This window comes from Xiphophorus maculatus, chromosome 18 (assembly GCF_002775205.1).
Source record: "Xiphophorus maculatus strain JP 163 A chromosome 18, X_maculatus-5.0-male, whole genome shotgun sequence".
NCBI classification, from domain to species: Eukaryota; Metazoa; Chordata; class Actinopteri; order Cyprinodontiformes; family Poeciliidae; genus Xiphophorus; species Xiphophorus maculatus.
Genome location: NC_036460.1, coordinates 33,346,580 through 33,370,286, shown reverse-complemented (window position 1 = coordinate 33,370,286; position 23,707 = coordinate 33,346,580). Strand labels below are relative to the sequence as shown.

General features: G+C 41.5%; 2 protein-coding genes and 1 long non-coding RNA gene across 4 annotated transcripts in view; 2 read left to right on the top strand and 1 right to left on the bottom strand.

Moving 5' to 3' along the window:
* Nucleotides 1–1,949: 1,949 nt before the first annotated feature.
* LOC106700049 (L-amino-acid oxidase-like) overlaps nucleotides 1,950–23,707 on the bottom strand; it is a 29,482-nt gene continuing 7,724 nt past the window's right edge. For both annotated transcript variants that reach the window (XM_023351399.1, XM_023351400.1), the window contains 4 exons: nucleotides 18,440–18,641; nucleotides 18,292–18,360; nucleotides 17,893–18,029; nucleotides 1,950–3,205 (listed from right to left, as the gene is read on the bottom strand). In XM_023351399.1, coding sequence (XP_023207167.1) covers nucleotides 2,446–3,205; nucleotides 17,893–18,029; nucleotides 18,292–18,360; nucleotides 18,440–18,641 — 1,168 coding nt within the window. In that variant the 3' untranslated portion in view covers nucleotides 1,950–2,445. The remainder of the gene's footprint in view (nucleotides 3,206–17,892; nucleotides 18,030–18,291; nucleotides 18,361–18,439; nucleotides 18,642–23,707) is intronic.
* LOC111611995 (piggyBac transposable element-derived protein 3-like) lies at nucleotides 12,068–13,551 on the top strand. Its single transcript, XM_023351401.1, has 2 exons — nucleotides 12,068–12,402; nucleotides 12,511–13,551. The coding sequence occupies exons 1-2, from the start codon at nucleotides 12,210–12,212 to the stop codon at nucleotides 12,987–12,989; spliced, it is 672 nt and encodes a 223-aa protein (XP_023207169.1). The 5' UTR covers nucleotides 12,068–12,209; the 3' UTR covers nucleotides 12,990–13,551.
* On the top strand, nucleotides 15,007–15,605 carry LOC111611996. The gene is made up of 3 exons (XR_002754349.1): nucleotides 15,007–15,154; nucleotides 15,238–15,350; nucleotides 15,423–15,605. It is a non-coding gene; the product is annotated as an uncharacterized LOC111611996 (long non-coding RNA).

Here is a 23,707-nt window from a genome sequence, read left to right as displayed (position 1 = left end):
TGGGGGTGCTTAAGGATTCTATTTTTGTTCCTAATTACTATGACACTAACCAAAAAATAAAAAATATGGTTATGTTATGATGAAAACTTTGTGGTGTTATTCAGGTCAGTGAAAATAACATTCCTGGTGTAGTGTGGGAAAAGAAAAATAGCTTTTTAGCTCAAAAACAAACTACACAAGACAATGATTTTCACAATATATGATGATGTGAAGTTTTGGGTTTGTCCTGCAGCAAGAAGGTCATGGGTTCGATTCCCGGCCCGGGGTATTTCTGCATGGAGTCTTCATGTTCTTCCCTGTGCATGGTGGGTTCTCTCCGGGTTCTCCGGCTTCCTCCCACAGTCCAAAAACATGTCTGTTAGGATAATTGTTTTTTTAAAATTCTTCCTAGGTGTGAGTGTGTGCATGGTTGTTTGTCCTGTCTGTCTCTGTGTTGCCCTGCGACAAACTGGAGACCTGTCCAGGTGACCCCGCCTCTCGCCCAGAATGTTAGCTGGAGATAAGCACCAGGACCTGCTGACCCCACTAGGGACAAGGGTGTTAGAAAATGGATGGATGGATGGGGTTGTCCTGATAACTTTGAATGTAAAACAGTTCATTTAAAGTTAGTGAACTAAAGCCACAATTTAACTTGAGTAAAAACATTGAAATTGTTGAAGTATAAAGAGGTTGCAACAAGCAAAATACTAGAAATATTAAAAATCTGAGTGCATTTCATTGTTCTAATACTCTCTGCTTTGCAAATTTTTCAGGTTGAGTTAAAATCCCCATTTACTGACATTAAGTCATCAGTTAGTAAAAATCTCATTCTGATTAAAAACTTTTAAATCTACAAAGCTAAATGGATTCATTTTGATCAGCCCGGCTCTTGTTGTCCAGCGCTGTATTGTAAAGAGGATAAGTGAGCACTATATTAAAAACAGAACTTAGTCATCTGTCAGTTGCTCCAAGAGCAAGTTTTTATTGAATGTATTCATGTGCACTCGGTAGCTCGGTAGTTGGCACCCTGTTTATTGAGATGGTTTCCGTAGATGTTTGTATCATGGAAGCAGCCATGAAGAAGAGAAAAAGTGTGGAAAAGCAAGAAAAAGACAATTCATGTGTTACTCGTCTCTACTTATAGTGACAAATATAACAAATGATGTTTTGTTTTGTTTTTCCGTTTTTTTTCTTCTTCTGAAGACTTTCTGCTTTCCCTTGATCTTGGAGAGCCTGTAATGACGAACAGTCAGTGAGAGAAAGAAAGGACAACCGCCGTCTTCTTCCCCAAACTCTGTCTTTATTACAAATTATTGAAATTATGAAATTATTAACATTTCCTAGAACAATCACATTCCTGTGTCATTTCTTCTGCTACAAAAAACCACACACAGCCTTCACCTGTGTAAAAAGGTATCAACTCTCACCAATCAATCCAGAGTGCAGCGATAATACATTAAAAAAACCATTTCTCAAATAAGAGGATTAATTATGTTGAATACTGCAAGAGGGAGATGTAATAATGGACAAAACCTTAAGCTCGCTCTAATGTGTTTTCAATAACTACTGTCCGACTGAATAAACTACAGTTTAATTGATTACATAGCAAGGGAGAAAAAGTAAAGTCTATAGTAATAATAATAATAATAATAATCATAATAATAATAATAACTCCTTTTTAACAGATAAAACAACACAATGTATCTCAGGGTACCAATGTTTAATCGGGGAGTGGAACGGAGCTAAAAAAAGATACACGTAGCGATCTTCAGAACGGCCGTTATGCGACCGTTGTAGCTAAAATGTAGCTAACTGCGATCCTAACAAATCCTTTTTTTCTTTATTTATTTTCAATGTTTCAGCACATCTATCAATCAAATTACAAATCATATCCAAATATACATTGTTACTCCACATTTTTAAAGGGGGGGCAGCCCTCACCAGCTTCACACTACTAACCTGTAATGACGAACAGTCAGTGAGAGAAAAAAAGGACAACCGCCGTCTTCTTCCCCAAACTCTGTCTGAAGAGCGAGGGGCGGGGCTCCTCAATTCCGGTCTCCTGGTGAGACATTGCCCGAACCTTCGTTACCCTTTTTTTTTTTTTTTCTTTTTCTTTTAAAACCCATATATGTAATTAGTTGCAATACTATTAATTTCTGTGTGGTGGCGTATATTTTCTTAAACAGATTTTCTGGACTATCACCAAGTGATAATTAAATTCTCCCACTTTATGGTGTATCACACATGCAAGAATCACCACTGAGTTTGAATGACTTAATAAAACATTTGCCTTCAATGAAATAAACCTAAAACTATTGATACTGAGACCTAGCAACATCTCCACATCACAATAAAAGATATCAGACGGAGATTGGACCAGGGCTCATGATATTGAAAAAAATCTAAAAAGTTTAACTATTTAGAGCTTTTTTTAGAGAAAAAAACAGGCATGAAGCTACAGAGTCAAGTGTTGATATTCTTAGCTGCTCTGAGAGCAGACTTCATGGCAGTTTCGATCCAACCGTGAGGGGTTGCTGTGTGTTCCCCGGCGAAGTGCACCCGTCCCTCACTCTGGAACAGTTCTCGTGCGTAGTGTCCCTGCTGGTACGGCATAAACAGGGCAAAGGCTCCAAAGCTGTAAGGGTCCAGGCCCCACTTCTTCACCAGACCCCCCGTGCAGAGCGGTCGGATATACTCCCCATGGATTTTCACCAAGTCCTCCAGAGCTACTGCCATCAGATCTTCCTCATTCATGCCTTGAAAAAGGGTGGAGTCATCGGAGCAGGTGTAGGAAGCCAGGAGGGCCCCTGCAGTGGTACCTGGGAATGCATGGCTGGGGTAGTAGATGAAGCGAGATGGTCGGTCGGTGATGCTTTTCCCTCCTTTGATGCCTTCTTTCTCCCAAAAGCGTTCCTTGAAACTGAGCACTACCTTTGTGGAGCTGGCATAATGAACAGAGCGCAGGGCCTCCATCTTGTTACCAGACAGAGGAGGGTAGAAGTCAATGAAGAGGGTGGCCTTGGCTGTGGCCGTAACAAGGGCATAGTCCACTGTCACTTTTGACAGGGAACCTGAGTTCCGCCAGTCTTCATACGTTACAGTCACATTAGCCTCATCTGTTTGGTCAATAAGCTTCACTTTGGAGTTCAGCAGAATTGTGGCATTTAAAACTTGATAGAAAGCTGTGGGGAGTTGGTCAAAACCATCTGTCACTTCAAAGTACCTGAAGAAATCACACAAAAGGAATAACTAATTAAATCGGCAAGCAGCTCGCAGCTCAGAGATGCTCCGGCCTCGTGGCGACCGCGGGAGCTCCAGCAAACCACCCGCTTGCCACCGTCAACGCTCTCCTGCAGTTCCTGCACCCATCCACCAGGCGAAACACATTGATGTGTTTGGCAGTGCTCCCTGATGATGCACCAAAAATCTGGTGCAGATCGACTGATGTAGTAAGGAGATATAGCTGATGGAATAATCTAGGAGACGCAGTGGAGTCAAATTACAATTTAATGCTATTGGGCTCTAGAGTTTCACAAAAATCAATCATGACAAGGTTGGTGCAAATCAGATGATGCATGTATGATTTAGAGACAACCGTACACATACAGCGAGGGATTGAAATTTTCCTCTTTGGCCATCCTCACACGGCTCAGCCAGCAGCCAGCGTTGACAGAATTCATCATGTCATTTATGTCACTTGGCACAGGTTTAAAGTTATATGAATGAAAGATTAAAAGTAAGACATCCAGCAGAAAAGTGGGGGTGGCCTAATTCCTCCACAGTGCCCCTAGAAATCTTTTCCTACATTAATGCATGTGGGCGTGGCTAAGCCTCCAATCTGAACATTTGCCATATTTATCTCAGAGGTGAGTTTAACGCCATTCTACTCACTGCGGTTTACATAGCACCGGATGCTAACGCTAGCTCGGCCGTGGGACTCCTGCATGATACTATCAGCAACAACCAGAACAAGTACCCCGAGGCTGTTCACATCGTCTCTGGGGACTTTAATCATGCTGATCTGAAATCAGTCCTCCCCAAATTCCATCAACACGTAAAGTACACAACCAGGGGTGATAAAACTCTGGACAAGCTGTACACAAACATCAGACAAGCATACAGGGCTAAACCCTTAGCACACCTTGGTCAGTCTGATCACATGTCCCTGCTACTGATCCCTGTAGCAGGGACATGCTACAGGGATCATGTCCCTGCTACCCCCCTGCGGAAACGTGTCCCCATTACAACCCGGACTGTCACCATCTGGCCTGAGGATGCCTCTCACCAACTACAGGACTGCTTCCAGAGAACTGACTGGGAGGTTTTTGCACATCAGGACCTGGAGAACTACACCTCAGCAGTCTTGGACTACATCAGGTTCTGCACGGACAATGTCACCAGGAACAGACTCATGAGGATCTATCCGAATAGGAAACCCTGGATGACTAAGGGGTCCGGGGCCTCTTGAAAGCCAGGAACGCTGCTTTCAGGTCTGGGGACAAAGCACTCTACAGTTCTGCCAGAGCCAACCTGAGAAGAGGCATCTGCCAAGCTAAGGCATCATACAGAGGGAGAATAGAGAAGCAGCTCAGGAGCAACAGCACCAGGCAGGTGTGGCAGGGTGTTCAGCACATTACAAACTACAGATCCAGCAACCAGCCATGCACGGAGGGAACCGCTTCCCTGGCTTCTTTGCCCGCTTTGAGGCGACACCTACACCAGCTCCATCACAGCTGCCTGTCCACAGCAGCTCTGATCTCACAGTAGAGGAGTGTGAGGTGAGGCAGGTGATGAGGAAGGTGAACCCAAGGAAGGCTGCGGGACCTGACGGTGTGTCGGGACGGGTGCTTAAAGACTGTGCAGACCAACTGGCTGGAATCTTCACAAAGATTTTTAACCAGTCCCTGTCTCAAGCCACTGTCCCTCCCTGCCTAAAGTCCTCTACCATTGTCCCCCTGCCGAAAAGAACCAACATCAACACCCTGAACAACTACCGTCCAGTGGAACTCACACCGATCATCATGAAGTGCTTCGAGAGACTGGTCACATCCTTGCTGGCCTGCCTGCTGAGCTGGACCCTCTCCAATTTGCCTACAAAGCAAAGTGGTCCACAGAGGATGCTGTATCCACAGCACTTCATGCTACCCTGACCCACTTAGAGAAGCAGGGGAGCTACGTCAGAATGCTCTTTGTGGACTTCAGCTCAGCATTTAATACTATACTTCCCCAACGTCTGGTGTCCAAGCTAGCAAACCTTGGGCTCCCATCAGCCACCTGCAGTTGGATCCTGGACTTCTTAACAGGTCGCTCCCAGAGGGTCAGACTGGGCCCCCACACCTCCACTGCTCTGAGCCTGAACACTGGATCGCCACAGGGTTGCGTGCTCAGCCCACTTCTCTACACCCTCTACACTCATGACTGTGTCTCCAACCACCTCAGCAACAAGATCATAAAGTTTGCAGATGACACGACTGTTGTTGGTCTCATCTCAGGCGGGAAGGGGGAGCTGGAGGACAGGGATGAGGTGAGGCGGCTGTCAGAGTGGTGCAAAGTCAATAACCTGCTCCTCAACACCTCCAAAACAAAGGAGCTGGTGATCGACTTCAGGAAGAACAAAACGGACATCCAGCCTCTCACCATCAGTGGGACCTGTATGGATAGGGTCCCAGTGTTCAGGTTTGTGGGCATGCAGTTGGAGGACAAGCTAACCTGGAGCACCAACACCAAGGAGCTGTTCAAGAAGGCACAGCAGAGACTGTACTTTCTGAGAATACTCAAGAAGAACCGTCTCCCCTCAGACCTGCTGCAGGCCTTCTATCACTGCTCCATAGAGAGTGTGCTCATGTACAGTCTGTGTGTCTGGTACGGCAGTAGCACATCCGCGGACAAGAAGGCGCTCCAGAGGGTTGTTAGGGCAGCAGAGAGAACCATAGGCTGCCCCCTCCCCACTATGGAACAGATTTACACTTCCAGGCTCCACAAGAAAGTTTTGGACATTTTAAATGACTCTTCACACCCTGGCCATGGTCTCTTCCAGCTGCTGCCATCAGTCAAGAGATACAGAGCAATAAAAACCAGGACAAATCGCCTAAAAAACTGTTTTTACCCGATGGCAATCATGGCACTAAATTCAAAGGCATAAGAACTTCTGCTCTTGACACCACTTTGTTATAAATGTAAATTCTGTTGCGACACCTCCAGGCGCTGCAACCATCTTCTGATGTCTATTTATTTCTCATTTTGTACTATTTATTTCCTTATCTTTGTATATTATGTATGTACACATAACCTGCATCTTAACTCGAGTCGAGCAAATCTCAATCTTGTTGTAATCTGTTGATGACAACGAGATTGTCATCAACAGTTATTCCACATCAAAGTGGAATAACTTCCACATACAACGTCCCAGCTGCATCCAGCTTTCTTTGTGTCATCACAGACCAGAGCTGATCACATTCACATGATCAATTAGTGACATCACCTTTCTTGTTGAAAGGTGACACCCTTTCAATAGGAAGACACCAGTTTTTCTACAGGTTTTCTTCCTTTTCAGAGATTCAGAGATTTAACCCAGTGTTTAATGAAATAGAACATGATGGTAAATTCTTTTCTCAACATTTTCAGATGTTTGGAGTGTGGCAGAGAGGCAAATTTCAATCCCTCGCTGTTTGCATATGTTGGCTCTAAATCAGACATGCATTATGCGATTAGCACCAAACTTGATATGATTGACCTTTGTTAACCTCTAGAGAGCCCAATACCATTACATTTTAATTTGACTCCACTGCACCTTCTAGATCATTGCAACAGTTATATCTCCTTAATAGAATAGCTGATCTGCACCAGATTTTTTGTGCATCATCGGGGATAACTGCTTAGCACATTGGTGAGCACTGCCTAGTGGACCGGTGCACAAATTGCGCATGGGCATTGATCAAGGCGAGTGGGAGGCATTGCCGGAGTGGGGCTGATCTGTTTTTTATTACTGCTTCACCTTTTTTTGTTTTGTAAAAATAACTTATGGTTTGACTTTACTGTTCTTGAAACTAACTGTCTAAAATAAATTAGTGTGGTTTAAATTGGATAGATTTGTTTAATTAATCCAATGAATCATAAACAATTTCAATTACTTATCAACTGGTTCCACTTAACTATGTTGTTTAACTTGAACATAAGAATATTAAATTCAGTCAGCAAAATCCAAGAACTTTATTACAACTCAATAGTGTTTAATAAACTGAACTAATTACTGGCATAAGTAAATTCTATTAGCATCTTGTAAATTTAATTTAAGAGCATTAAGTAGTGTTGCAATGTTATGGCACAAAAAAATAGAACCAGCTGGTTAATGTGATTAGACTGGATGTGGATTGGATCATAGGGATTAAGTTCACCTGTGGAGATGAGAACTTTATTGTTCTGAACATATACAAACCTTATGAATGTCCTCAAAATGAAGATGAATTTCTTAACAAATTGTCTTTTATTATGTATTTTGTACAAGAAAATGCATCTACCTGTTTTTTTTTGTTGTGGTAGACTGAAATGCAGATGTCTCAGATAATCATTGTATATTTGCTAAACATTTAATGCAATTCTGTCACAACAATGGCCTAATTCTCTCTAGTAAGGTGCTTTTTCCTAACAGCAGTTACACCTATGTTAGTAATGCATGGCATACAACCTCATGGTTAGATCATTGTTTCTGCACAGAGAATGATCATGATTCCATACAGGGCATTCGTGCCAATTATAAATTTGCCACCACTGATCATATGCCATTTTTCTTGTGTGTAAATGTGAACTGCATACCTTCCCTTTTGCCTATATATATAGGCTATATTACGAGTATAGGAAAAAAAGGATAACCTGTCATAAAGTGCAGTGTGGTTGAGTGGTGAGGCAGACGCTGTAGACCCAGGATGCGATAAATAAATGAATTTTAATGATGAATGTCCAGTGCAACACAGTCCAACATGGTCCAATACAAACGGGCAGCACGGCCAAGCGGAAGCCAGGACTCGACGCCGGTAGGAACCATAAAACAACGGACAAGACGACGGACTGACAGACTAGACGCCAAAAGAGACGAGGACCCGACAAAGACACAGACACACAGGTGACACTAAATACACAGGAGGTAATCAGGGAATGAGACACACCTGGGAACTAATCAAAGGGAGACAGGACAACACGGAGACACAGATACACAAAAAACTCAAAATAAACACACAGAAAAACACAAATCACGACATAACCTGACTGAAAAAGATCTATCAGATTATTATTTATTAAATTTTAAATATGCTTTACGATTTATAAAAAGAAATTAAAATAGCCTTTTGAAAAGAAATCAAGAAAAATAAATAACTGCAAAATGTCACTACTAACTACTATTGGTGTTAGTGAGGTAAAAGTTAATGGCAGAAGCACTAAAGTGCGCTGTTTAACTGTGTCAAAAGTAACATTCTTGTAGTGAGTAACATACATAGTAATGAAAACATGAGTGTATCCCCACGAGAAATACAGAATACAATTATGAAACTGAAAGACAACAAGGCCAATGTTAAGGATAACATTTCTACTGAGCATCTGAAAAATGCAAGTAAGAAACTCTGTCCATTATTCTCTATGTGTTTTACTGGTTTTCAACTACATGGTTTATTACCTAACTCAATGCTATCTATCATACTGGTACCCATTATTAAGGACAAAACGGGCTAGATTAGCTCTTTGGAGAATTACAGACCCATAGCTTTAGCTAGTAGTCTATCAAAAGTTTTAGAAAGAATCCTATTAAATAGGCTGGAAGAGTTTATCTTGATGTCTGATCATCAATTCGGTTTTAAACTTAAACATTGAACAGACATGTGCATCTTTGCACTGAAAGAGATTTTAAACTTGTATAACTTGAACAACAGAACAGTATTCATGTGTTTCATTGATGTCTCTAAAGCATTTAATCGTGTGAATCATCAAAAATGGTTTTACAAACTAGAAAACAGAGGTGCACCCAAATATCTAATTAAAATTCTTATCTATGCACCAGTCAATGTATGTGAAATGGGGCAGTACAATGTCTGATTCATTTAATGTTGGTAATGGAGTAAGGCAGAGAAGTATATTGTCCCCTTACCTTTTTAACATCTATATGGATGAACTGTCAAAGCATCTGAATTGTTGTAAAACAGGTTGTGTAGTTGATGACCACATAATCAGTCATATAATGTATGCAGATGATTTGATAATCCTATGCCCACACTGTAAAAAAAGTCAGTAAATTTACGGTACAAAACTGTAAAAAACCAACAGTTTTTGACCGTCGTATCCAAAAACATTGCATTACCGTAGAAATTACATGGAACTACCGTAAGTCGAAACTGCAAAGAAAGTCAGTAAATTTACGGTAAGAAATGGTAAAAGACCAACAGTTTTTGACCGTCGTACCCAAAAACATTGCATTACCGTAGAAATTACATGGAACTACCGTAAGTCGAAACTGCAAAGAAAGGCAGTAAATTTACGGTAAAAAATTGTAAAATGCCAGCAGTTACTGACCAGAATATTCACAGCATTATACTGCCGTAGAAAATACATGGCATTATCATAACTGAATAAACATATATCCTAAATAATTGTGACAGTCACGAATGTAGAAAATACAGAAATATAGTGTAAAAATATAAGTAATTGTAAAGTTCTTAAAAAATTGTAATATTGCCAGCAGTTAATTACCCTAAACTTAACAGTAGCAATCAGCCAAAATTACAAATTTTGCTGATGTTTAGATCTACAATGTAAAAGCGTAAACAAGACTGCAAAATAATTTTTTACAAAGAACAGAATGCTGGTGTGATATTTTGGTTTCTTTTTTAATAATGCCTTTAATACACCAAACTGAAATCTCAGCAGTAGACCAGGCATCGATCTGGCGATCCACCGATTGCAAAGCAAACTCCTACAGCCAACGCCACCATCATTTATGAGAGCATTTGATCATTAACATTAAGAGAACTGTATGTTAGCCCCTCTTGCTTGAATGAAGCTGAAGTTGGTTTCCAATTGCTGCTTCCAATTTGGGAAATGGCTAAAGGGCAATTCCACCTAATTTTTCACTGCAATCAGCATCTTTAATTTACTCTAGCTAAAAAACTACAACACCTAGACTCTTCAAATCTGGACTAGATTATTCTCAACTCATATCAGAATATTTAAAACCAAGTGTGGGATTTGTAAAACCTTTATCTGATTTGTGAAACTTCAATAAAGAACAATTCTAGTGTTATCCAAAATCATACAAGTTGTAAAGTCACCCATCATTGAAGTTTCACAAATCCCACACTTGGTTTTGAATATTGTGCTATTAGTAGAGAATAGTCTAGAGCAGGGGTCCCCAAACTTTTTCCTGCGAGGGCCACATAGCTGTTCCTTTCTCTGCTCGGGGGCCGGTCTTAGTTTTTGGAGAAAGATACCTTAGAAACTTATTGTCGGCGGGGGGGGGGGGGGGGGCTGTTCTGTCTTTGAAACTGTCGACGGGGGGGGGGGGGGGGGGGTTGCTGACTACGACACATTCGCGGTCGCTTTTAGATAGATTTTTACCCAGAATGGAAATGGAAAAAACCGTGAGTGAAACGGTGACTGGGACTGACTAGTATATATTTGAGGGAAAGTTAGTTTAACATCTGCTCAAGAGCCCCCTGGTGGTTGAAGAGAAATCCACAAACCAGAAAATACAATATATGAAAAAATACACTGAATGCTCTCTGGTATGAGGAGGCGGGCCAGATCCGGCATTGCCAGACCAAATGACGCAGGCCGTAGTTTGGGGACCCCTGGTCTAGAGAGTTTTTCATTTTGTAATTGTGATAAATAGTAGGGTTTACAGTAAATGGAGACTGTTATTTGTCATGTAAACAAATAATTATCTAGTTTGCATTGCTGCTTGATCCTTCAGCATCAGCAGCAAGATTCTTTTAACTCTGTTCCTGTAGTGGTGTCCTGAACTCAACACAGTAAAGTCACTGTGCTAACTAAGGTTGCTAACTAGGGTGCTGAGAGCCCAGTAGGCCTGGTCCTTGTCAAGATGCTGCTACTGTCTTTGAAATCAAATTTCTGCTATTTTTGCACGTTCAGGAGGAGAAGGGCAACACATCACAGGTGAGTCCCTTTCACGGTTTCAACTGAAGTTAGCTAACTTTAACCAACTGACAAAGAAATGTGTAGTTTCTGAGCCATGCTGTTTATGTACATGCACTGCAGCTAGATATTTTTACTATATGGAACATTTAATCTTCACAGATGCAACACTTCCATTAATGTTTCTGTAGGAACGGCTGCATAGATTATATTTCTGGTCTACTTCAGACTACATGTGCTTAAAGTTATTGTTAATGGCAGAAGCAACTTTTTCCAAGTTTGGTTCAATAATTAATTTGAATTACTTTGAGTGTGAAATGTTCATGCATGCAAGTTAAATCTCTGAAGAACATGTTAGCTTTTGTTTCAATACTTTGGTAATACTTAGAAGTATAAAGCTTGGCATCAGAGATATTATTTAATATTTTCCTTTGACCTCTTGACTCTCACACCCAAAATACTTGCACTAAAGTCACTGGGTCCATGACAGTTGAAGGATTTGAAGATAAGAGAATTTAAATATTAATATTTTACAGCTTTTCTCAGTTTGGGTGCATCTCTCAGAACAGAATTGAAATTCTTAAAACTACCTGTTCAATCTTCAAATTACTGTGTCACTTCTGCACATCAAAAGAATTAGTTTTGCAAGTTTTGCTTTTGTACATCATGTAGCTGGTTATGTACACTTCTATGCTTTTATAATTGTAATTTGCTTTTATCGTCTTGATCAAAATATGTTAACCCTCCTGTTGTCCTCGGGTCAAAATGACCCGCCACTGTGTTAAACCCCCCCCCCCCCAAACAATCCCCTAAATGTAATTTTTTTAACTTGAGATTTTAAGACTTTTCCTAGATTGGCCCAGACAATAGAAAAAGTTCAGTGTTGCTTTTATTCTCATTTCCATGTAAGCTGTACAAAAAAAGGTACAAAGATGGTCTTCAGGTCAAAATGACCCGTGAGGCAAATGGAGTTGAAATCAAGGTCACAGAGTTATTTACAAACCATAAAATGTTACAAAGTTTTAGTTGTGTCTCAGATCAATCAGTAGCAGAAGTGAGCAGAGAGTGGAAGGCCAATTTTCCGAGCCACAATGCCAGTCAAACTCTTTCACACCTACTCAAGACTGATGCGATTTGATGACCGTGAATCAAGACCAGCAAGACGTATGACAGACAAACTTGCAGCCATAAGAGAGGTATGGGACAAGTGGGTGGAGCGGTTGCCCTACCTCTACAATCCAGAGCCTGATGTAACAGTGGATGAGCAACTGGTTCCATTTAGAGGTAATCTGTTTTCATATTTGTAATAAAAGTGATTTTCACTATTGATTTCTTTGACTGTTTTCTGTGACACTGATACTAATCACTGATGCTAATGTCTTTTGTCCAAAGGTTGTTGTCCTTTCCGGCAGTATATGCCCAGCAAGCCAGCAAAATATGGGATCAAGTCATGGGTGGCTTCTGAATCAAGCTATGCTTGGAAAATGCAAGTCTATACTGGGAAGTCAACCAGTGGATGCCCAGAGAAGAACCAGGGGTTGCGAGTTGTGCTTGATGTGACAGAGGGACTGAGGGGTCACAATGTGACATGTGACAATTTCTTCAACTCTTATGAACTCGGACAGCAGCTCCTGAAGAGGAAGATCACCATGGTTGGTACAGTTCAAAAGAACAAGCCTGAGCTCCCACCTGCACTGCTTGGGTCAAAGGAGAGAGAGGTCTTCTCCTCAAAGTTTGCCTTCACACCCACCACCACTCTAGTTTCCTACCTCCCAAAGAAAAACAAGAATGTAGTTCTTCTGAGCACACTGCACAAAGACGGCGACATTAGTGACCGTGAGGACAGGAAGCCAATCATCATCCTGGAATAAAACCGAAACAAAGGAGGTGTGGACAACCTAGATAAGGTGATTGGAGCATATAGCTGCAGAAGAATGACTGCCCGCTGGCCCCTGGTCATCTTCCACAACATCATTGATGTGTCCTCCTACAATGCCTTTGTGATTTGGATAGAGATCAACCCAACCTGGATGTCTCATAAGCACAACAAGAAGAGGGTGTTCCTGGAGCAGCTAGGAAAGGCACTTGTAACTCCACTCATTGAAAGAAGGAAGCATGTCCCCCACACAGAAGCCTCAGCAGCAGTTGTGAAAGCTATTCAGAGTGCAGCAGCTCCTGATCAACCTGAGGATCCATCTACCACAGCCACTTCCTCAGCTAAGCCAAGTAAGAGGAAGAGATGTCAGTTCTGCCCTCAGACTGTAAAACACATACTGTGTGCTGCAGGTGTAAGAAATATATCTGCAAAGGCTGTGCACTTGCATACTGCCCTACATGTGCCAATTAGTTGAATGGGTTATGTTATTTTTCATATTTTTGTATTGTACATCCTCTTGTTCACTGGAGAAAAGTAAAAGAAAATTAGTCACTGTGATGAATAAAAATGCATTCGAAACTCATTTTGCACATTTTTTTTCTTAAGCTATAGAAATTCAAGTGGAGAGGGAAAAGTCAAGTATTCACACATTTTGTGGTGAGTGACAATATACAAGATAGAATTTGGTGTTTAAAATTCAATTAAGCTGCTTATATTGGGGGTTTATTGAAGACGGGTCATTTTGACCCGGAGGATAAAGGGTGTATACAGAAAATGAGGACAACAGGACAACAACGTGTCTGTGTTGAATTCTCAACTTCCAAAATAGCATCAGTTCATTGTGTAAGTCTTAACATGCATAAGTCTTAAAGTTGTCATAATGTGAATCATATATTAATTAATTTATATTCTATTATTTTCTAAATCTGTCCTGAATTGGTAAATTGCTCCCAAGTGAGTCCTGAGTTTCTCTAACAGGTCAGTGTATGAACCATTAGCTCAACCAACGATCAACCAGTTTTCTGAAACAGATTGGAGGTGCATCTTGTGAACCATCAGTTGGCAACATTATGCTCTATATAGTCAGAACACAACACAATGTTACATGTCTGAGAACTGATGAACAAGTATCTGGGCAGAGTGAACAGCCAGAGAGAAGAAGAGGAGTGAGGCTGAGGAGGAAATAGTTGGGAGGAAAGCAGAAGAAGAGTCAGAAGAGGCTGAGGACATCTGCCAGTTTCCATCAGTCCAACATCAGGACATGGCTGAGACCCACAACATGATGCTGATGGAGGTCCTCCCACCCTACTGTTCATTCCTTAACCCCACTGAGGAAAAAAGATTCCTCAGTGGAGTTAAGGAACAAAGTGACTATGGAAATTAAAATGTAATGTAATTTCTACAGCACTGTACAGTTTTCCTTGAGGAGATTGTCCTGTGGCTCCTTTTCTACTTTTTTTGTTCTCTGCATTTCTGTCTTTTTCTTTCTGAATCACCATGGCATGGTCCATGAATAAATTATAGCAAAAGCGTAAATCAGTGTTTCTCAATCCTGGTCTTCAGCGTCACCCTGTCCTGCAGGTTTAGGTATTTCCCTTCTGCCACACACCTGAATTGTATCTCTGGATGATTAACAAGCTTCTGCAGTACTTGATTGTCATCCAATCATTTGAATCAGCTGTTCTGGAGTAGAGGCACATCTAAAACATGCAGAGCAGGGGGGCGTTGAGGACCAGGGTTGAGAAACACTGGCGTAAATGATCCTTTTGTAGTCTCTTCTCATGACTAATCGATTTGACTGTCTTATCTGTACATAGAGAGACTATAACTTATTATTTTGAGTCACTGATATGTTAACAGACAGGATTTTAAGAGCTGAACTAAGGATTTTGAAAGCAAACAAATGCTATTTTTCCTGTTTCTACAAATTGTTTTGAGAAATGCGCTTACTGTTTTGTAAATGCCAACAATGACTCGAGAAATGCACCAAAAGTGACTGAGAAAAACTAACCTAGCATAAATTGTCTCAGCTGTATCAATTTGTTTGCCTGTATGAAAAGTGTTCACATTTACAGCTTTGTTTCTGCTAGCTTGCAGGAAATGTAACTTACATAAATGGTTGAAGACAACCTATTGGCCTTCATGAGACTCAGATAAATGGTGAGTATCTATTTCATAAATTGCCTAAAACAGTTATATTTGTTTTTATTTGTTTTTTGTTTGTGTATTTTGTCTGGTTGCAGACCAGAGGATCACACCTGTTGACAACAAACAAAGGTTTAACTACTGAATTTTCAGTCAGAAATGATCACACCACCTGGTTGAAGTACCTGTGTCCATATGCAAGTCAACAAAGGTGAAACAAACATTTAAGCGAATAAGATGTTCATGTAGTGCATCTTTCTAACTTTTTCTTTTTGTTTTCCAGCAGAGAGGAAACACCCGATTGACAACATGCGAGTCTCAATTTCAACCTGTGACTGGGAAGACTACAACCATCCTGAGCAACGTCTGATCTCAGCGACTTGTGACTCTCAACCCAGAACAAGAATCCTTTTATCACCATTTTGTCTTCTACAATATGTTATCTCTTATGTGGACACATACTGTTTGTTTTGTTTTTGTTTTCCAGATCTCAGTAATACCGTGAGGAAACTGGACATAAAATAGAATCAGTTCTTTTTTTAACTTGACTTTTTAAATAGAAATTGTTTCTTTAAGTGGATTACTCGTAATCTGTATTTTTGTTTAATTAGAAATTATTTTCTTTATAACTTTCTGTATAGAAATGCTTGACAAGTTACACTTCCTTGGTTGTTGTACTATAATTTGTATGGTAAAATTCTGGTAGGAACAGAGACCAGTAATTTACCATAAGTTTTTTTTGGGGGGGAGGGTTTACAATAAAATGTCAATATATCATACAGTCTGGATGTGTTTTTCACTCATGTAGATATTATGCCTCAGTCAGCATGACCGTATTTACTACGGCAAAACCACATTTTATTTTTTTTAAAATATTTTAGGAAGTACGGTATTTTACCGTATATTAAAAATACGGTAAAATCCTGCATGTACAAAATACGGTGACAAACTGGCAGCTGTGGTTGCCAGAATTTTACCGTATTTTAAAAATACGGTAAAATCCTGCATTTAGCAAATACGGTAAAAAACTGGCAGCTGTGGTTGCCAGAATTTTACCGTATTTCAAAAATACGGTAAAATCCTGCATTTAGCAAATACGGTAAAAAACTGGCAGCTGTGGTTGCCAGAATTTTACCGTATTTTAGAAATACGGTAAAAAACTGGCAGCTTTGGTTGCCAGAATTTTACCGTATTTTAGAAATACGGTAAAAAACTGGCAGTTTTGGTTGCCAGACTTTTACCGTATAAAGACGGTAAACTTCTGGCAACTCAGCTGCCAGTTTTTTACCGTAAAATGAGGCCGTTTTTTTTTACAGTGCATATAGTGCTGGCCTTTAACAATTACTAAGGGCCTGTTCCCAATATGTTTATGACTTTGACATAAAATATAACGCTAAGAAAAGCAATATTATGATTGGTAGATAACCCCTGATAACCTTACTTCTCTTTATCTTGTACTGTTCTCAGCATATGCAATGAAGTGAAATATTTGGGATGTTACATAAATAATGACCTCTGATGATTGTGACATCTATAGGCAGCATCGTATGATGTATGCACAAGCTAATATTCTGATCAGAAGGTTCGGTATGTGTTTGTCCTATGTAAAGATAGCTCTTTTTAAAGCTTTTTGTACTCCACTGTACACGGCCCATCTGTGGCGAGTATACAAAAAAAGCAGCCTGCAGAAACTGTATGTGGTTTATAATGGCATGAGGCTACTACTCAAAGTGCCTTAATGGAGTAGTGCTAGCCATTTGTTTGTACATAATGCTGTACTCACATGTGCAGCTGTGATCAGGAATCTTATGTGCAAATGTAGGTGTAGATTATCTGTGTCATGCAATAATATAATTGAAATTTTAGTAAAACCTGCACTGAGTACAGTGAGATTTTCATCAAGATTGTGTAATCCCTGGTGACATCATTTATTTGTTACTCAGTGAATAATTGTCATGATTTGCAGAAGTAGATGGTGAGGTAGATGCAGTGGACTCAGATTGAAATAAGGAAAATGATGATTTAATGATAAATTACAAAATACACAATCCAGGCAGTTGCTACCAGCTCAGACGCTGGTAGCAACTGGAAACAATGCAGAGACGTGAAACGACAGAATAGATAAGGACCCAACAAGAGACACAGGTGGATTTAAACACACAGAGGGTCATCAGGAACAATCAACATGTAGACGGGACAACACAGAGACTCAACTGAACACATAAACCTAAATAAACACAGAAAACCCAAATCCTCACAATAATATTATGTTTTGTGTTTATTTTCATCTTGTATTTTTGTATATGTCTAATGTTGTTTGTTTTATCTATTATAGACCTTCTTATGTGTCTGGAATAAAGATATGATGATGATGTGGATTAAAGAAACTTAAGTCTTAAGTGTTGGATTTTCTTAACTGGATTTATTTGTCTTTATTTAAGTGATTATGTTGAAAATAAATTTGTAACACTCTTTAGATTTAATTAACTAGGTTTAGTGGAACCAGTTGCCTTGGTTAAGTAAGTTCAATATTTTATTTCTTAGAGTGCTCTCTTGCCTCTAAGGTTTTCTTTGCTGTATAGCTGAACCTTTCAGCCTTTGTCCCGCTTCTTTCCTAAGCCAATCAACTGTTTTGTTGATGCTGTAGACCTCTTCCTCCTTACTCTAAAAAAATATTTACTTGGTCTCTCAATGCCAGTTGCTAGTTTCCTGAAAGTTTCCTTAACTTCATATAACTGTACAGAAAATCTTACTGTGTGTTGTCATTGATGTCGGTCTGTATGTAGAGCATCTCTATCAAGGACGTGTAGAAGAGGCTGTTTTCATTGAGGATGTCACCAATCATTCTCAAAGCGCCGCGGCTCAGGTTGCCCTCCTTCACCAAATATTCCTGCACATCACAGGCCATTACTGTATGTTATGTTTGGAAGCCAGAACAAGATAGAAGCACGGGTAGACAAAGAACTCTTCTTAACAGCAATTATTCTTCACTTGCTCAGCAGTACAGTAACATCAGGTATTTCTTTCCTCCATCTTATCTCTTCTTCTTCTCTCTACAACCAGTACTATTCTCGCACACCACCTAGTGGTAGACACAACACTGTAGTTTGTGTTTCACCTAACATTCCCACATTGCTCCAACTTATTCATACCTTCACTGTGTAGGAGTCATATTTCTTCAACATTCCACTGCAGCCCAATGTCTTTAGGTCATCCCTCACCTGGACACAGATCACAAGCCATCCACTGAACACATCAGCCATAACAAGCACAGCAATAACACCAGGAATGTCTACAGACCTTCCAGAGTGTCTGACTGAAGAGTTCAGCAGCTGACTTTCCCTTCTCTCTGTCATGCAAACTGTAGTTGAGCACGCTGGGATTGTTTTTTACGGTGTAGGTTTTGTGTAGGCCTCCGTTTACCAAGTAGTAGGTGTTGATGTCATCTTGGATGAAGGAATTCAGTGGGATTTTCAATTTGGAGATAAAGGAAAGTAGAATCCTGTGGTATAAACAGAATGGGATCAACTTTTGTCCATGATGAGGAAATTTCCTACATTCTTTTAAGTTATAGAAGAATTTTAAAAAAATCAGTGATAAAAATCAGTAACTATAATCAGGTGAAAGTGGAAAAAAAAACTCCCTTTTTGAATTCTGTGGTTCAGCTATGTCTTTATTCACTAAACAAAGATAAAGCCAAGATGAAAAGCTATAGAACACTTTAAGTGTATGAAGAGGAAGTTGTCTTTTTCTTTGCATATTGTCACTTTCTTAGAACAATGCACCATGTCATTTTCTGCCAAAAGTTGTTTTTTTGTTTTTTTTGCCTAAATCATCTTTTGGCAATACAGAGGTGGTAATTACGTTGCAAAAATAACTTGGCAAAAATGACTGAGGTCATTATTTTAAGAAGGTGGCAATATGATAATCAGTCTCTCAGATCATTGTGCGTTAATGATTAGGCGGTTCAGCCGGTGAAGGAGATGTCGCACTTGCCTTGTAGTCACGCATCACCCTTATTTTTATGTATGTTGAAACCATTAAATCAAATTTAGCAGCATTGATATTCTCTATGAACAAATGTTACATTTACATACTGTATCTGTGGTCTGTGTTAAAATATTAACATTTAACACAAAAACACAGTGGACCGCCGGTGGACCATCTCAGCATCCCAACCACTGGACTTAGCAGATTTTCTTGAGGAAAAGCAGAGTATCATCATAAATATGACATAAACGTGCTGACTGAGACCTGTGAAGTCTGAAATGAAGAACTTCCTCTATTTTTTTTTTTTTTTTTTGTAAATTCGGTGCAATGTGAATTTGTCAACATGTTCACTCTTTGAAAGATTATCAAAGTCTTAAGTGTTTTCCATTTGGGAATAATCTTTCTCACTATGAAATGATGGATTTCAAATAGTTTTGAAAAAACTTTATGACCCCTGACAGGTGTTGTTGGGTTCTGTAGGGGAGTGGTTTTCTTCTCCTTCACAAGGTGGCAGGCTGATTGATCCAGCTGTTACTCATCACCACCAATCTGCAAGGTTCTTAAAGAGGAGCAGCTTCCCGGAAGCAGATGCCAGATGGTTCCGCTTCTACAGTGGTACTCTCTAGCTGTCAGTGCTGTATTCCCAGTGTCCTTCTTGTTCTGACTCCTTTTCATCTGTTCCTTTCATTCGTTCCTTCCTTAGAGTCCTAGAAACCTCGCATTATGACAGAACCATCTGGAAAATCGAACTCTGCAGCACAACTACAGACCACCCTGTCTTAACAGGGCGTCCTTCTGGGCCCACACGACGCCGCAATTAATGGCATACTGCATCAGCAGAACTCCATACTCCGGCTCCCGCTCCTTTTCCAGTCCCCACGCCGGCTCCTACTTCGGCTGCCTCCGCTCCTCCACTGTCCAGTGACGTCATCATGCCCGTTCCCAAACAGTACTCAGGTGAGCTGGGGAAAAGCAAGGGTTTTCTGCTGCAATGTTCACTAGCCTTTCGCCACTCTCCCCGCTCATTTCCGGATGACGCCACCAAGATTTCTTTTATAGTAGGATTGTTAAGAGATTGAGCACTTGGATGGGCGGAGACCGTAGTGGACGAAGAGAACATCAGCTATTTACTCTTTGATGAATTTATAGAACTCTTCAAACAGACATTTTGTCCCAAACTTGGGGTAGAAGTTGCTTCTAAAAGAATTTGGGATTTAAGGCAGGGAAATAAGTCTGTGGCAGAATTCGCAGTTGAGTTTTGTACTCTGGGAACAGAGGCAGGTTGGAATGAACCAGCTCTTAAAGGAGCCTTCCAACAAGCTCTGAATGAAAGATTAAAAGATGAGCTGGCTTGCCGAGACGAACCTGACTCCCTGGACGAATTAATTAACCTGGCCGTTAAGATCAATGATCGACGTAGAACTAGATCCTGATCCTCAAATCCCCGGTCGTCTCAGTTCTCCATTAGAAGGGGTTCTCCCAGCCCAGACTCATCCAGTCCTCCCATCCAGAACCTACCCGAACCCATGCAGTTAGGCCGAGCCCAGCTAACCCCAGAGGAACGGCAGCGCCGTTTAGCCTCTGGTTGTTGTCTTTACTGCAGTTACCCTCAACTTTCATCTCAGCCTGCCCGATTCGCCCAAACACCCTGGCCCGCCAGTAAGTCTGGGAGTTCTGGCAGGCCAATCTAAAGAGAACAATTACTTCCGTCTAAATCTTCCTGCTATTCTCACCGTTCAGCAGGATTCCTATCCCTTCCAAGCTCTGGTAGACTCCGGTTCAGAGCAGAATCTCATACACCCTGTTTTAGTTGCGCAATATCAGATCCCGGTCCAGGCATTACCTTCTCCCCTGCGGGTGGCTGCCTTAGACGGTAGTCCCATGGCCAACATCACCCATCAAACTGACCCAGTTTCCCTCCACGTCTCAGGCAACCACCAGGAACTCATTCAATGCTTTGTGTTTCCTACAAAAGATGCCCCTCTGCTTCTTGGGTTCCTCTGGCTCCGCAAACACAACCCCCACATTAACTGGGCCGATGCTCACATTGACTCATGGAGTCCTTACTGTCTAAACCAATGCCTGCAATCTGCTAAACCGGCTCTGCCCTCCAAGCAACCCCAGCTGAATGGTGAACCCGATCTCACGAATATTCCTACTGAAATACCATGACCTCCATCGGGTTTTCAGTAAGGATCTCGCCCAGTCTCTCCCTCCTCATCGGCCCTATGATTGCTGTATCGACCTCCTTCCGGGAGCCCCACTTCCTTCCAGCCGATTGTTTAACATCTCGAAGTAAGAGAGGGAGACACTGGAGCAGTACATTAATGACTCACTTAAGGCTGGTCTCATTCGTCATTTGTCTTCCCCCTTGGGCGCGGGATTCTTCTTCGTATCGAAGAAGGATAACACTCTCCTGCCCTGTGTTGATTATAGAGGATTTAAATCAAATCACTGTAAAGAATAAATATTGTCTCCCTTTGTTGTTCTCAGTTTTTGAACCCGTTCAATCCGAAAAGAACCAACATCAACACCCTGAATGACTACCGTCCAGTGGCACTCACACCGATCATCATTAAGTGCTTCAAGAGACTGGTTCGGAGTCACATCCTCGCTGGCCTGCCTGCTGAGCTGGACCCTCTCCAATTTGCCTACAAAGCAAAGAGGTCTACAGAGGATGCTGTATCCACAGCACTTCATGCTACCCTGACCCACTTAGAGAAGCAGGGGAGCTACGTCAGAATGCTCTTCGTGGACTTCAGCTCAGCATTTAATACTATACTTCCCCAACGTCTGGTGTCCAAGCTAGCAAACCTTGGGCTCCCATCAGCCACCTGCAGTTGGATCCTGGACTTCTTAACGGGTCGCTCCCAGAGGGTCAGACTGGGCCCCCACACCTCCACTGCTCTGAGCCTGAACACTGGATCGCCACAGGGTTGCGTGCTCAGCCCACTTCTCTACACCCTCTACACTCATGACTGTGTCTCCAACCACCTCAGCAACAAGATCATAAAGTTTGCAGATGACACGACTGTTGTTGGTCTCATCTCAGGCGGGAAGGGGGAGCTGGAGGACAGGGATGAGGTGAGGCGGCTGTCAGAGTGGTGCAAAGTCAATAACCTGCTCCTCAACACCTCCAAAACAAAGGAGCTGGTGATCGACTTCAGGAAGAACAAAACGGACATCCAGCCTCTCACCATCAGTGGGACCTGTATGGATAGGGTCCCAGTGTTCAGGTTTGTGGGCATGGAGTTGGAGGACAAGCTAACCTGGAGCACCAACACCAAGGAGCTGTTCAAGAAGGCACAGCAGAGACTGTACTTTCTGAGAATACTCAAGAAGAACCGTCTCCCCTCAGACCTGCTGCAGGCCTTCTATCACTGCTCTATAGAGAGTGTGCTCATGTACAGTCTGTGTGTCTGGTACGGCAGTAGCACATCCGCGGACAAGAAGGCGCTCCAGAGGGTTGTTAGGGCAGCAGAGAGAACCATAGGCTGCCCCCTCCCCACTATGGAACAGATTTACACTTCCAGGCTCCACAAGAAAGTTTTGGACATTTTAAATGACTCTTCACACCCTGGCCATGGTCTCTTCCAGCTGCTGCCATCAGTCAAGAGATACAGAGCAATAAAAACCAGGACAAATCGCCTAAAAAACTGTTTTTACCCGATGGCAATCATGGCACTAAATTCAAAGGCATAAGAACTTCTGCTCTTGACACCACTTTGTTAAAAATGTAAATTCTGTTGCGACACCTCCAGGCGCTGCAACCATCTTCTGATGTCTATTTATTTCTCATTTTGTACTATTTATTTCCTTATCTTTGTATATTATATTATATTAACCTGTTAAGATGCAGGTTATACACATAACCTGCATCTTAACTCGAGTCGAGCAAATCTCAATCTCGTTGTAATCTGTTGATGACAATGACAAATAAATCTTATCTTATCTTAACTTATTTTCTCCAAGCTCGACCTGCGCAATGCGTATCATCTCATTTGCATTCGAGGGGGTGACGAATGGAAAACGGCATTCAAAACCTACTTTGGTCATTTTGAGTATCTGGTTATGCCCTTTGACCTCTGCAATGCCCCCACCACCTTTCAGAATCTAGTTAATGATGTCCTTCGGGACTATCTCAATGTGTTTGTTTTTGTCTACCTTGACGACATTCTTATCTTCTCCAACAGCATGGATGAACACTGCTGGCATGTCAGATTGGTCCTCCAAAGGTTGTTGGAAAACCAGCTCTTCGTCAAGGCTGAGAAGTGTCAGTTCCATGTTACATCCATTACCTTTCTTGGATTTGTGTTGAGGGCAGGCAGGTGGAGACGGACCCGACTAAGATCAAGGCTGTTGAGGAGTGTCCGGTTCCGAACTCCAGAAAGCAACTCCAGCGTTTTCTGGGGTTCGTTAACTTTTACCGGCGGTTCATCCGAAACTTCAGTGTTATCGCAACCCCTCTCACCACTCTGACCTCCATCAAATGCCCCTTCAGCTGGACCCCGGAGGCCAGATTCACTTTTGTTGAGCTAAAGAGAAGGTTTGTGGAAGCTCCTATTCTCATTCACCCTG

Excerpts from the sequence above, each read along its gene's own strand:
- LOC111611995 (XM_023351401.1), top strand. The coding sequence starts at position 12,210 with ATGCCAGTCAAACTCTTTCACACCTACTCAAGACTGATGCGATTTGAT. Across the intron at positions 12,403-12,510 it reads GCAACTGGTTCCATTTAGAG|GTTGTTGTCCTTTCCGGCAG; the intron begins GTAATCTGTTTT and ends TTTTGTCCAAAG.